The following is a 16026-nucleotide window of genomic DNA, read 5'->3' on the forward strand; positions in this document are numbered from 1 at the left end:
TACTCCGATAGACGGTCCGATTCGAAATGGATATCACTTCGATTCGAAAAGTAGGATTCAAAAACACTCCAAAATGATTCCAACCAATAAGGAATCCCAATAGATCGTCACCAAGACATTGGTGGATCCGATTCGAAGTGGATTCACGGACATCCTTACTCCATATGCTATCAACATCCAACCATAAAAAGTGGTAAACAAAAGCTAATTGTGCCATTATCAAAATATGGTAGTGCAGATAACAGTCACCTTAAAATAATCTTCTTTACAACTAATGACCAGTTTTGGTAGAATAGGTAATGACTTCCAAAACTTGATTGAAGTAATATCTATTGGGATCTCAAATGCCTACGGGAGTACTTAAAGGCTACTCATGTTGGCAATATCATGTTTTGATAACGGGCGAATCACTGTGTCCTTTATTATTTAACCAGCTATCAAAGGCTATTGCCATTCCCCAAAGGCTCTAAGAAGCCAATTAAAAAAGACAAGAAAATTGACTTCGCCCCATTACCAAAACATGGTACTACATTTTCCACTAGGGGTGTAAATGGATATTCGGAAATTCGATTACTGTCCGTATCCGAGTCCGTTTAAAGCGAATATTATTCGAATCCGTTTCAAGCAGATATTATCCGAATCCGTTTATGAGATATCCGGCTCTTAGCGGATGCAAATCTGGTAAATGGTATATCCGATCCGTTTAACATCCGAATCCGATAAGTAAATCCTTTTTATTTATTATTAATAATATCATTAATATTTATTCTTAGTAATGACACACTATCTTTTGTTTCTAAAAGAAAAGTGAACTTTCCTTTTAGAAAAAAAAACAAAAACAAAAAAAAAAGTGTTTTGGGTAGGAAATGAAGTAATCTCTCATTTTAAGGGAATTCTTGGAGTTTGACATGGCTTCTTTATGAAGCAACAAATGTGGGCTGTAGGATGAAAGAGACAAATGGATGATGGTGATTGAAAGAAGATGGAATAGCTTCTAGAGAATTCTAAACCAAAAAGGCCATCTAGGTTGTTGATGGTAAATGGACGGCTCAGATCAATTTTCCAACTTAGGGTTATATAAAAACCCAAAATGCAATTAAAAGAGGGGACATATAAGGTTTGCAAGGAGAAGCAAGCAACAGAGAGGAGAAAGGAGGAGGCTGAGACACCTCTTCGGCATTCCTTGGTGCCTCCAACGGTTTGGATTATCCTACGGCGAGGGCCATGTGGTTCACTTTGGAAGACATGGGTGGGGCATACCCTGCTCAAACATTTAAACAAATTAATTGTGGGCCCACCAACCGTACATGTTGGAGAGATAGAGAGGGAGACCAGTTGGGAATAGTACTGGCGCTAAAGGATCCGTCCTTCAACTGCTGATCCTTCGCGAGTCGAACTCGCTCTCTTGCCACACCTTTCACTCACTTGCTTGAGTCGGACTCAATTCGGAGGAGTATTGTACCGGCTGTGGACTAGAAGGGGGGATTTTATCGAAGAAGGTGGGGAATATCACTCTCCGACCATCACTTCCAGTGTCTTCATCTATTCGGCCGATTTCTGGTAACGCAATTTCTACTGTCATATTTGAAGAAACTACCAATCACAAGTAAAATTCTAACCCTCGAAACCCTTTCCTTGCTTCCACTTTCTGTGTTCTTGTTAAGATTTTCTTTTGCTTCCATCGTTGTAAATGTGATTTTAGACCAGGGAAAAAAACTCTTTATGGGGCTTATGCCTTTTGAGTTGTTTTTGCCTTCAGTTCTCTCCAAATCCTGAGGAAAGTTTTTATTATATTTGAAGATGTAATTTTCATTTTCATTACGCTTAATTGCAAACTATTTGTTTTATCTAAATAATGTTCCCTTGATTCTTTTTTTTCTGCATTTCCTTTGTTGTAAGCCTTGCAAAGGAAATGTTTTTTTTTTTTTTTCATGTCCTTTTCCCTTTATCTCTGATTGTTGTAAGATGAGAGCTTCATGGTGGTTAGGTTTTCTTCAATAGAAGAAACAGAGAACCCCTGGTTAGGGACTTGATAAACCACCCCTTGTAGAGACTTTATAATAATCCATGTTTATAGACTTGGTAACCCCTTTAAGTGACTGGATAAACCCTTTTAGAGACATGATAAGCCCCTTCTAGAGACTACAACCCTTGATAGGACCTGATAACTCCTTTTAGAGACTTGATAACCCTCTTGAGAGAGCTGAAGCCTTTTTGGGACTTGCTAACCCATGTTTAGAGACTTGTGAACCCGTTTTTAGGACTTGATAACCCCTGTAATGAACCTGAGAAGCCGTTTTTTGTAGTTGAGAACCCTATTTAGAGACTTGATAACCCCTGTTTAGAGACTTGAGAACCCTCTTTAGAGAGCTGAAGCCTTTTTAGGACTTGATAACCCATGTTTAGAGACTTGAAAACCGTTTTAGGAGTTGATAACCCCTGTTTAGGAACTGTGAAGCCCTTTTTTGGACTTGAAAACCCCTGTTTAGGAACTCCATAACCCCTATTTAGAGACTACAACCCCGTTTCAAGACTTAATGACCCCAATTTAGAGGTTCGAGAATCCCTTTAAGGACTTGAGAACCCATGTTTAGAGACTTGATAACATCTAAATAGAGACTTGACAACACCTTGAAAGACTTGATAACCCCTGTTTGGAGACATAATAACCCATTTTTGGAGACTTGATAACTTAAGAAAAGCATGTAAATTTCTCCAAATTGTTTGGCTAGATCCAGTTCATTTCAGAACTTTTTGGTTGTTCATCTTTTCTTTCTTCTTCCCCTTCTCCTTTACAAAACAAACAAACATGATCCTAAAATCTTGATGATTATGTTTCCTTGATTATTTACAGATCTATATATACCTGTTGATTGGGATCATTTTACTGGTAACCCCTTCCTAGATCCTGTTCATTTCAGAGATGGTTGGATCATTTTAATGGTACCTTCCAGAGATGACAAAGATTCATCACTTTAAAGTGGAAAAATGATCCCAACCATCTTTGAAATGATACCAACATGGTCGGCACTCCAAGGGTGGTTGAATTATAGCCTATTGTAGACACATAAAGTGGAAAATGATCCCAACCATCTCTGAAATGAATTGGATCAAGATCATAATCGTTAAGATTCTAGGCGCATGTTTGTTTGTTTTGTAAATCAGAAGGGGAAAATGAAAGTAAAGATGATCAACCGAAAAGTTTTGAAACGAACTACATCTAGCCAAACAATTTGGAGAAACACACATGCTTTTCTTGGGTTATCAAGTCTCCAAAACGGGGTCATCAAGTCTCCAAACATGGGTTATCAAGTCCTTCAAGGTGTTCTCAAGTCTCTATTTAGATGTTATCAAGTTCTCAAAAAGGGTTCTGAAATCTCTAAACATGGGTTATCAAGTCCTAAAATGGGGTTGTAAGTCTCTAATTGGGGGTTATCGAGTCTTAAAAATAGGTAACCAAGTTTATAAACATGGGTTATCAAGTCCTTAAAGGGCTTATCAAGGCCTCAAAAGGGGTTCTCAATTCTCTAAATAGGGTTATCAAGTCCTAAAACGAGCTTGTAGTCTCTAAACAGGGGTTATCAAGTCCCTAAACATGGGTTTTCAAGTCCAAAAAAGGGCTTCACAGTTCCTAAACATGAGTTATCATGTCCTAAAATGGGTTCTCAAGTCTCTAAACATGGGTTATCAAGTCCTAAAAGGGGTTTTAAAGTCTCTAAACATGGGTAACCAAGTCTCTAAAAAGGGGTTATCAAGTCTCTAAACATGGTTCTCAACTCCAAAAACGGCTTCTCATATTTCTAAACAGGGGTTATCAAGTCCTAAAAACTGGTTCTCAAGTCTCTAAACACAGGTTATGAAGTCATGAGCGTCTTCTCAACTCTCTAAAAAGGGGATATCAAGTCTCTAAAAGGAGTTATCAGGTCCTAACAAGGGTTATAGTCTTTCGAAGGGGGTTATCATGTCTCTAACCCCAGAAAGTGGAAGCAAGGGAAGAGTTTCGAGGGTTAGAATTTTACTTGTGATTGGTACTTTCTGCAAATATGACAGTAGTAATTACTTTACCGGAAATCGGTCGGAGAAGGGGAGACACCAGAAGAGATGGCTGGAGAGATGGAGACGAGATCTACCAAAATGAGCGATGGCGAACAAAGGAAGAAGATGAAGATTGAAGGCCAAAGAGGAATCGAGAAGGAAGGAGAAAAGAAGGCATAAAAAGAAAGTATAATAGGGCAAAGGGTACAATTGTTCTAAAAAAAAGTTAAATTTTTTTTCGCCTAAAGACTGCAGGCTGCGTTAAAGGGTTTAGGGGTACCATTGTCCTCACGAAAGAAATTTTTTTTTTCGCCTAAAGGTGTGGCTTCGTTAAAGGGTGAGGGATACTATGGTCCTCATGAAAGTTGAGTTTTTTTTTTGTATTTTTTTTTGGGGGTGGCGGGGTGGGGGTGTTAAAGAGTCCTCAACGTGGAAGAATCTTAATCGCCGACGTAGAATTGTGGAGAAGTTTCCTACACAACGTTGAGGGGGAAGTTTTGTTCTACCATGATTATGTAAATTTGGTATGCATTTATCCTTATTTTTGTGAAACAGTTTTTGTACTGTGATCCAAGATGTTGATGTGATGGGCCATAACGGAAATAGGTATTGCAAGTGGACGGCTGTTCAGCAGAGTCAAAGCAGGGAAGGAAAAAATTAAGGGTTTTGCTAGGGCACTCGTTAAGGAGCATTAAAAGCTCTATTTTTTACTCGTTTTTAGATGGCAGCCCCTATTTTCCCAAGTTTCATTAAATGCCCGCTACTTTTGTCAACATCTAGAAAAGATTGAGCCTTAGAGGGGTGTCTATATCAAAAACAGCTTTCTATTATTAGCATAGTTAAATATTAAGAAAAGTTGCTTTGATATCGACACTCCTCAAAAGCCTCTCTTTTCTTACCCCTACCTATTAAAGAGAGGAGTGCCCATATCAAAACAAAAGTGGGTCTCCCATATATATAGCTAGATCATATTATATGGGAGTTTTCTACCGGAGTGAAAGGTGAGTCCAGGGACGAAGCCAGGGGGGTCGAGGGGGCACTTGACCCCCCCCTCCCCCCCCTCCCTCGATTTTTGCTGCATTTAGGGTTTGGATAGGTCCAATTTAGGAAGCCGGATATTTGTTCCCTTTTTCCTGAATGAAAAGTTAGCGGCTTAGTGGGAGGGCTTTTGGTCCCAATAGAATTGACAAACAGGTGGGTCGGGTCAGGTCGACCCGCGGGTCATGCGGGTGCGGGTGCGGGTGCGGGTGCAGGTCGTGCGGGTCGTGCGGGTCCCACAGGTTGCGGGTCAAAATGACCCGCATTCCTACGGGTCAGAAACCATTACCCATACCTAGTACGGGTGGGTCGGGTCGACCCGCGGGTTACCCGCATGTTTTTTCAAAACAGAGTTTTTATTGGGCGGTGATAAATTCACCCCCTAATTTTCAAAATGGACGGTACAGCCTACACCATAGGATGATCCAAACCGTCCATTGATGGGCCACAATGTAAATAGATCGTGCCCTAAAAATATTGCCATAGGACGATCTCAACCGTTCAATCTATAGAAGTTTCCATATTTTCAGTCCCTCTTTAGATCGGAGGGTTAGAATCATCCTATCCTAATGATTTTTTAGGCACAACCTATTTACATTATGGCCCATCAAATGCACAGTTTGGATCATCCTATGATGTGGGCTGTACCTTCCAATCATCCCTTTTGAAAAATAGGGAGTGTATTCATGCATAGTAAATTAGTAATGCTCATGAGCTGCTGGAAGTTGGGAGTCCTCAAAAAGTGAGATGCTGTTAGAAGGGATGATTTCCAAACACAAGTGCACTATTCCAGCTCAAAAAGTGAGATGCTCTTAGCCCTTGATCTCATTTTCTATTTTAAAATAAGAAATGTTAAAAAAGTCCAAAAAATCGCGGGTGCCTGCGGGTTTACCCGACCCAACCCGTGTTTTTGCGGGTTGGGTCACCCGCAGATTAGTTTTGGCGGGTCACTAAAACCCCGACCCATGCCCGCAAATTTGCGGGTGGGTTGGGTCTACCCGCGGGCACAGGTCGCGTTTGCCAGGTCTAGGTCCCAATGTCTCATTCGTTCTACAAAATAAGAGGATGCAGTTTTTGTGCCTAAACGAGAAGTTTTTGGTTTCAAATATAGGGGAAGACATATTCAACCCTTTTATTACTTGGGACATCCCACTTTAGTAGACCCGGCAAACGGGTAACCCGGGCTGGTACGGGTACAACCCGGGCGGGTACAGGTACAGCCCGGGCGGGTACGGGTACCGGCGTGTACGGGTAAGAAATACCGGCGCGGGTACGGGTAGCCATTCATGCCCACCCGGGGGGTACGGGTATACCCGCGGGTAACTCGGCAAATTTAAAGAAGAAATTATATATATATTTACGAAAAGAAATTATATGATGAATGGGTGTATGAACACATAAATGTGGTACGATGGAAGTACAAGCGTTGATATTTAATCCAACAACGGCTTCTTAACAAGTCAGATGTTGTTGGATCAAATATCAAGGATGGGATGATGAGTACATGTTTATACACCCATTCATCATACAAATTTTCATCTACTTTAACAAATGTTTGTTTTGGTACAACCAAAGATACCAGTTACATGGTCTAATTGCTTTGACTTGTTTTGTTGGCCCACCCACATAGTCTATTTTTTAGTGTTTAGTGTTTAGGCCTTAAGCATATAAGTTAAAAACCGAATGGCGGGTAACCCGCGGGCACCTGCGGGCACCAACGTCCGACCCAGACCCACCCGTGGGTCACGGGTACGGGTATTTTTTTTCACGGGTATTGAAATTGGTACCCGTACCCCTGCGGGCCGGCTGTACCGGCGGGTACGGGTCCCATTTTGCCGGGTCTACGCTTTAGTGTAAAAGATGAGTCATAAATGCACTAGACGGGGCTATAAAAAGTAAAAAAATGGACCAAAAATCTATCGTCATTATTTTCCATTTTTTCTAGTTGTGATGGGCTGATGAGTGGCAGTACAAACCCCTACGATGCGGCCCACTCTATAGGATGATCCAAACCGTCCATTTATTGGGCCACAAGGTAAATAGGTTGCGCTCCAAAAATCATTTCCCTAGGATGATCATATACCTCTGATCCATAGCAAACTTCAATAGATTGAAGGTTCAGGATCATCCTATGGGTTTTCAAGTCCAAAAAAGGGCTTCACAGTTCCTAAACATGAGTTATCATGTCCTAAAATGGGTTCTCAAGTCTCTAAACATGGGTTATCAAGTCCTAAAAGGGGTTTTAAAGTCTCTAAACATGGGTTATCAAGTCTCTAAAAAGGGGTTATCAAGTCTCTAAACAGGGTTCTCAACTCCAAAAACGGCTTCTCATATTTCTAAACAGGGGTTACCAAGTCCTAAAAACTGGTTCTCAAGTCTCTAAACACAGGTTATGAAGTCATGAGCGTCTTCTCAACTCTCTAAAAAGGGGTTATCAAGTCTCTAAAAGGAGTTATCAGGTCCTAACAAGGGTTATAGTCTTTCGAAGGGGGTTATCATGTCTCTAAAAGGGTTTATCAAGTCACTTGAAGGGGGTTATCAAGTCTATAAACATGGGTTATTATCAAGCCTCTACAAGGGGTTTATCAAGTCCCTAACCATGGGTTTTGTTTCTTCTGTTGAAGAAAATCGATCTAACAATCACGAAAGCTCTCATCTTTCAAGAATTAGAGATAAAGGGAGAAGGACATGAAACAAAAAATAATAATTCCTTAGGAAGTTTTCTCAGAATTAAGCATAATGATAATGAAAATTACATCTTCAAATATAATAAAAAGTTTTCTCACAATGCGGCCCACTCCATAGGATGATCCAAACCGTCCATTTATTGGGCCACAAGGTAAATAGGTTGCGCCCCAAAAATCATTTCCCTAGGATGATCATATACCTCCGATCCATAGCAAACTTCAATAGATTGAAGGTTCAGGATCATCCTATGGATCGGAGGGTTATGATCAGCCTATGGACATGATTTTTGGGGCACAACCCATTTACATTGTGGCCCAACAAATGGGTGGTGTGGAACATCCTATGGAGTGGGCCAAACCGTACATTTTGCAAAATACGGGTGTGTCTGGGCACCCATCACATGATTTCTCTTCCACCCCTTTTCCTGAATTTTCACCCTTTTGTTTGTCTGTTCCTATACTAACTCTATTATAGGTAGGGGTGAGAAAAGAGAGGCTTTTGAGGAGTGTCGATATCAAAGCAACTATTCTTACTATTTAACTATGCTAATAATAGAAAGCTGTTTTTGATATAGACACCCCCTAAAGCTTCAATCTTTTCTTGATGTTGACAAAAGTAGCGGGCATTTAATGAAACCTGGGAAAAGAGGGGCTGCCATCTAAAAACGAGTAAAAAAGAGAGCTTTGAATGCTCCTTATGATCAGCCTATGGCATGATTTTTTGGACGCTTCCGCTTACGCCATATAAAATCTCCCAAAAAAAGAAAACATCATTGATCAATTATTATATTAATACACAGACACGTTTTTTCCTTTTATATGATTCGTGCTGGTGTTATGGATCATGTGGTTGTATTTATCTTTCACATAAATCACGTTTTTGATCTCTTATCTCTCTTATAAATGGAGGCAGTAAATTAGGTAGATAATAATTGTCTTTCTTCTTTGTTATTTCTTGTGTCGAGTAAATTAGGTAGATAATAATTGTCTTCTTCTTTGTTATTTCTTGTGTCGAGTAAATTAGGTAGATAATAAATTGTCTCTCTTCTTTGCTATTTCATGTCAGTATTAGATGTCATTAGTTTATTTTCCAACCTATAATACTGATTTTTAATTATTCCAGTTCTCTATTTCCTGCTTATAAATACCGATTCTTGTGACACCTCTATTCCAAAATACATTACCGCCCTTATATTCCTTTGTTTTATTTCCCAACCTTGGCATTACTATGGATCTTGTAACTGCAACCCCTTCTTTTGGTTCCATCATCAATTCACTAGAAGATGGGAAGCCACAAATCAACCGCAAATTAGAAGTTTTTCACCCAAGCGTTTGGGGAGATCACTTCCTCGCCTACTCTCATGATCAAAATGTAAGCAGGGAGAGAGGGTTCGTTAAAAATTCAATTATCACCTTTCATTATGACAGATATCGAAAGTATCGAAAGTTGTGTAGCTAATGTGTCTTGATAGAACGCAGGGATTTGCTAGGGTCCATCGCAAATGGCATTTCACTAGAACGCATGATGAGACAAGCGACAGACTAGCCGTGAAATACCATTTGCGATGGACGCTAGCAATTCCCTAGAACGCATGATGATAGTTATTGCTCAATTCAATGGTTTTTTTTTTTTGTATACTCACCTCTTTTTCCTTCTATTATACCAATTTATCAAGTTACGGTCAGAAAAGAAGGAAAAAGGATCATCGTAGAATTTAGCAGAATATAAAATTTAAGGTTTATGTTTACAGTCGGGAAGTATGAGTTAGCGAGATCAATTAAGTTGAATTATAGCCTTTCATAATTACCATAGCTAATGTATTTGTTCTTTAAATGGTACCATGTAGAAGTTGGATGCATGGAGTAAGAGGGTTGAAGAATTGAAGGAAGAAGTGAATAGAATGTTATCCAGAGCTAAGGGGTCACAACAAGAAATTGAGTTGATTGACGTGCTTCAACGTCTTGGAGTGGCATATCACTTTGAAAAGGAGATCGATGAAGCACTACAACAAAAATTTGAATCTCATACAGATGATGTTGATGATGATTTGTTTGTGGTTGCTCTCCGATTTCGACTGCTAAGACAACATGGGTTTAATGTGTCTTCAGGTAAATATTTTTTCATTAGTTTGTTTTCTTTTTTCCGAGAACTTGTGCTACGACTCACACAAGTTTTCTCATTGATAATTTAAAACATGACTTTGTTGAGTGTTGATGAAATAGATGTATTTTACAAGTTCCATGACGAGGAGGGAAAGTTCAATGAGGCCTTAATTAAAGATGTGAGGGGACTGTTAAGCTTGTATGAAGCCGCACATCTCAGCACAGAAGGAGAGGATCTATTAGACGAGGCCCTTATATTTACGCAGAAACACCTTAAGTCTGGTATAAGCAATCTCGATTCTAAACTTGCAACACAGATAGAACACGACTTAGAGATGCCCTTGTGGAAGAGTGTCCAAAGGCTAGAGCATAGGCATTACATATCTGTATACGAAGAAGAGAAGGGACGAAATGTTGTTGTGCTAGAGCTTGCAAAGCTGGATTTCAATCTTTTACAATCGTTACACCAGAGAGAGTTAAAGGATCTTACGAGGTGAGTTTATATTAACTATATATGTTACGGAGCTATAGAGAAACCATCAAAGCTGGTGGCACTCCATATATTAAAAATGGAGAAATTATATGGTACCCGACAGCCAAGTCCCATGTATGGTACTACGATGAAGTACCGCCATTGATATTTAATCCAACAGCAGCCCAATTTTAAATGAGTCAAATATCAAGGGCGGTACCTCTCGCACAGGACTTCACTGTCGGCCACCATATAAATCTCTAAAAAATGAGTTCTTCATCATCATATTATCTATTCTAGATATAATGGGAACACTGATGTTTTTATTGTATTAGGTATTAGATGAAATGAAACATGCCACATTAGATTCACTCAGGTTAAAATAGACTATATTGATATACCTTACAGGTGGTGGAAGGACATGGATCTTATAGGAAGCATACCTTATGCTAGAGACCGAATAACGGAATTGTACTTTTTTTGGGCGATTGGGGTGCATTTTGAACCGCAACACTCTCGAGCTAGAATAATGGCTTCCAAAATGTTGGCCATGATATCAGTGATTGATGACATTTACGATGTGTACGGTGAATTTGAGGAACTACAACTATTCACAGATGCACTCAATAGGTACTCGACTTACGTGTATCTTTTATTTCTATTGCTTTGAATAGAGACTACTATTTTATAGCATTTTGGTTAATATGCCAAAGGACTATAACATGTTACATCGCAATTTATACGAGACCCTCATCACAAAATACAATACAACACTAAATGATGCCACCACCCTTACATATACATCTTTGCAGACCATGAGACTAAAATTCAGGGATTATTTGTTTCCCCAAACCAAAAGAGAAGTAAAGTAGGCCCTGAGAGGGAGACATGATAATGCCGCGAATGAGGAGATTGGTTAGATGATGCATTAAAAAGACAGGAAAATAAATTCCTGTTAAAATTAGGAATTTTTTCCACCATTTTCTCCTCACTCACCACCTCCTCAAATCTTTCTCTCCCACTTCCGTATCACTCTTCCACTCATGCTAGGTAGAGAAATATTCCATGAAATATTTTTCATTGTTTCCCAACATGCCCTTAGACATCCTTTGAATTTTCATCTCATATACTATATGGCTCTCTCTCTCTCTCTCTCTCTCTCTCTCTCTCTCTCTCTTCCATTCTCTTTTCTTCTGAAGATACAAACTAACAGGCCATTTGCCAAACAACAACAGAGTATCACCCAAGGTACGTATATAATGCTGATATTGTGCTAGAAAGGTGATGAAAAAATATTACCCACGATAGTCCATATATATCCATATGATTTTTAACTGAGGAAATTGATGAGTTTTATAAGTTAGTCCACATGTCTACCACCATATCTTGTAAGAAAATGACTTCTTAGTTTCATTTGGCAATCATTTATAGGCCAGGTACTGATATTGTGAATGGCTAATTAATTTCAGGTGGGATGTTGAGTCAGCACATCAGCTTCCAAAATACATGAAAGTGTGCTATCTTGCGTTGTTGAGTACTGTCAAGGAAATAGAAGAGGAACTTGCAGCTGATGGAAAGTCTTATCGTGTACCATACTTAATAGAAGCAGTATGACATCTTAACATACATAAAATTTGAGCCATATTAAGAACATTTAAATTAGGCTACAGATATTGCCAATACCATGTTTTGATAATTGCACTCACTCATCTAGTCTTTTATTATATAAACGGCTGGCAAACGTTATTGCAGTTCCCAAAAATCAATCAAAAGCAAAAAGAAAAGATAACTTGAATTTTATACAATTATTAAACATGGGAGTGCCAACATCAACATCCTTGAGTTGTTTTGGGAAGATAACCTTGTGTTTCCTTTTCGATGATAATTTTTCGGGAAACATATATTTACACCCCCTCTAGTTTCTGACACATACACCTTGTGTTTTTCGGGAAACATATATTTTCAAGATAACCTTGTGTTTCCTTTAAACATATATGTGTCAGAAGCTAGAGGGGGTGTAAATGTATTTTTCCCTGATTTTTATGTTCTAATATTATGGTTGAACAACTTGCTCTTATCGCAGATGAAATGGTTAACAGGAGCATACTTTAATGAAGCTGTATGGTATAACAAGGGATATGTACCTCTATTCAATGAGCATTTAACCCTCTCATTGATCAGTTGCGGTTACCCAAGTATTACTATCCTCACTTTTGTTGGGATGGATGAAATTGCAACAAAGGAGGCATTTGATTGGGCAAGCACAAGGCCCAAGATTGTTATGGATGCATCAATAGTTAACCGACTCCGAGATGACATCGTGGGAAGCAAGGTAGGATGCTAATTTACATGAAACATTTACAGTAATATTGTGAAAAAAAAAAAAAAAAAAACTCAGTGGACTTAATAATATTATGAATCCTTGAAGGGAAGTGATATATTCGCCCCTTTGGATTACTTGTGACACCCAGCAGTAGTGTATAAAGGACAGCGGACGGGCTGATACACTGCTGCTGGGTGTCCCAAGTAATCAAAAGGGGCGGATATATCACTTCCCATCCTTAAAACAACCTTCATATTCTTGTCATGTCTCATGACTATTTTAATGACAAACTACCTTCTCATTACAATAACATTCTAATCCCCCACAAACTAATTACCTCTAATTTCTTAAGAGATTGCTAACTGTACTAGAGTTAAAAGCTAATCCAACTAAATAAAACTTAGGGATGTGCCTATATCGAAATCAGAAGGTGTTTTATGTCCAGCCATTGAGTTATGAGTTGAGTAAGTCTTTTTAACCCAAAAAAAAAATCATAATACATGGATCAACTAATTTAAGTAACATGAGACAAAAAGATAAAATGTGTAATTGTTTTTTGTATTGATTTTAATATTATTTTTATGTATCATTGACATTTGAAGTTTGAACAAGAACGAGGGCATGTTGTATCATCTCTCGAATGCTATGTCAAGGAGCATGGGTGCTCAGAGCAGGAGGCGTGTGATAAGTTGCAAGAATTGATTAAGATTGCATGGAAAGGCCTAAGTCAAGCCTGCCTTGACCCTCCTGTCTCACTTGCTCTCCTTATGCCAATTGTGAATCTCGCACGTGTTATGGAAGTATTGTACAAAAATGATGATGGATACACATTTGCCGAAGGCAAGACCAAAGAGCGGATCATCGCATTGTTTGTTGAACCGATTGCCCTTTAAGAATAGATGTGGTTCACTTAGTTTTATGGCCGGTTTAAATGTGCCTCAATAAAGGATTGATTATCTTACTATTGGATGTAATATGTAATAGCATTGATAGTACTTTGTGTTTACTATGCTGTCTAAATTGGTGGATAATAATATGTAAAAGGGTTACTAAGGTTGTACGTGTGTGTAGTATCTTCTCTGGTTGTATTGTGTGTTTTGTCACAAAGTGAATACTTTCTTTAGAGAGACCTAAGGAACATGTTTATAGCAAAGCTCGTAGTTTATCTTTACACTTATTAAAAGATTAAGTGTAAAATCCATCACCTAAATAAAAAATCAGTCACCTATAAGAAATTATCCGGAAAAATCTTCATCATCAATAAAAGGCGTCACTAAGGGGCCGTTTGGATACGCGGATTTTAGAATCCAAATTTTATTTTGAAAACAGTGTAAAATAGGGTTGATGATCAAGCTGTTGTATGCTATCCTGACAGCGTTTCTTGAATTTTAAAGAAGAAATCAAGGTTTTAGAAATCTCTCCCTCATCCTGAGATTTCTAAAACCTGGAAACATATGATCTGCTCCTCTCTTGCTGACAGAAAGAAGGGGGAGAAATTAGAAAACGACGGTTGATCCGCTTCTTCTCTTGTCTCTCATTTACAATTTTGAAGAAATTCCGGATTCTAAAATCCGCATATCCATTCCATCTAACCAATCCCCATTCCCACCTTAATTTCGTATCCCTTATGCCTCCAAAGAGTCGAAAAGGAATGGAAATTTCCTCCAACGTTCTATAAATACCCACCCCTCTCCCTTATTTTACGATCAAGCAAAAACGTCCCCCTCTCCTAGCCATTAAGAAAAGCATTCGTCCATAGTCCATACCCTCTCTCTCCTCTAGAAAATCCAACCCAATTTCACATTCCCATTCCCATTCCCCCCACCCAATGCGTCGAAAGCGTTGGGATGGGCGGATCTTCACAAATCGTTAGGAAAGGTAGGTAAGTTCCGCCTTTTTAGGAAAATTTATTTTTATCTTGATTTTGGTAGAATCCATGATTAAAGTTGTAAAAACTGTTACAGTCCATGTTTCATATTAACTTTTGGTAGAATCCATGATTAACTTTGTTAAAATTGTTAGAATCCATGTTAACTTATTTCCATATATATTAATTTTGTTAGAATCCATGTTAAAATATTTAGATACATGTTTCTCATCAATATTTGAATTTAATAGTTGATTCATTAAATTTGTCTGTAAACTCGATATTGCATTAAAATCCATTTTTCTTGCATTAGTTTTAGGCTGCAAATCATTCCTCTAGGCCCACATAATTTAGTTTAGAACTAGGATAAACTAGAATACCCCCGAGTTCCGCTCAAATGTTCTAGAGTCCCTCTGGAATGTTCCAGAGTGTACCAGAGTGGCTCGGAAATGACCTCGAATGACTCCTGGAATGATCCAGAGTGCACTAGAGTGCCACGGGAATGCATCAGAGTGACCCAGTTTCTTAACCAGAATCCCCATAAACCACCCAGAGTCTTGAATTAGGAATTAAATATCCTAGTTAAACCCAAATCTTATCTTCAATTTTGTCCATTTAGGTTAAGTAAAACCTATGCATCATTCCCATAAAAAACATGTTAATCACATTTGCAAGATCCGTGTTGGAACCCACATTAGGCACTTAAGTCCTACATTAGGCACTTAAGTCCCATTTTAGGCATGTAAGACCCGAGTTAGGACATTGGTAATAAGCCGTCATGATTAAATCAAGGAGAAACTATTTCATGTTCTATCTTTGATCAAATCAAAGGAAGGTATAAAATCCATAAGTAAATCCATGTGAATCAATCAGTGGTTCTCCCATTATCAACCTTATGGTACATCCATTTAGAATAAATGCATTTAGGACCATTTGTGTTTTGTCAAAACATATAATCTTATCATGTTGCATTTGTATTTGTAGAGTACATGTTAGCACCATCATTAGAGTTGTCTGGGTCAAGTTCAATTGGCTGTTGATGATCACATTTATGTGTGAATCTTAGGGTAGTAAATCATGCATATTTGATATTTAGAGCAGTGCTATTTGATGTGTTTTTTTTGTTTTTGATTTGCAGGGCCATTTTTGGATTTTTCCGAAAAATTTAGTGAAAAGATAAAATTTCAAAGGAAAATTTGAGCTGAATGCAAGCATGGTACACAAGTATTTAGCCGAAATATGATTCATAGGGAAATTACATTTGAATGTTCTAGGCCATATGGTCTTGTTTGTGAGTTGAAATGTTGTGGGTTGTGGTTGTGGATTAGAAGGTCGGGAAATGGTAGTCAAAATATGGGCGGCTTGGATCATCCACTAGAATTGCATGGTGTGATTCATTTATCTTGTGGCCCAATGAAGTGAACGGTTTGGATCGGCCTTGGGAAATGATTTGAGGGGTGTAATCAACTCACATGGTGGACAATCATTTGAGCAGCTTGGA

General features: G+C 38.6%; 1 protein-coding gene across 2 annotated transcripts; it reads left to right on the plus strand.

The window, feature by feature from the left end:
• Positions 1–8912: 8912 nt before the first annotated feature.
• Positions 8913–13711, plus strand: LOC143885994 (putative terpene synthase 2). 2 transcript variants are annotated; one of them, XM_077390015.1, is made up of 7 exons: positions 8913–9132; positions 9611–9869; positions 9984–10356; positions 10744–10965; positions 11805–11943; positions 12419–12667; positions 13261–13711. In XM_077390015.1, the coding sequence occupies exons 1-7, from the start codon at positions 8989–8991 to the stop codon at positions 13549–13551; spliced, it is 1677 nt and encodes a 558-aa protein (XP_077246130.1). In that variant the 5' UTR covers positions 8913–8988; the 3' UTR covers positions 13552–13711. The 2 variants fall into 2 exon arrangements, with proteins under 2 accessions (XP_077246130.1, XP_077246128.1); XM_077390013.1 differs by having other exon boundaries at positions 8918–9132; positions 9608–9869.
• Positions 13712–16026: the final 2315 nt, after the last annotated feature.

Source organism: Tasmannia lanceolata, unplaced genomic scaffold (assembly GCF_043159265.1).
Source record: "Tasmannia lanceolata isolate RefF3 unplaced genomic scaffold, GAP_Taslan_0.1 ptg000002l, whole genome shotgun sequence".
NCBI lineage: Eukaryota > Viridiplantae > Streptophyta > Magnoliopsida > Canellales > Winteraceae > Tasmannia > Tasmannia lanceolata.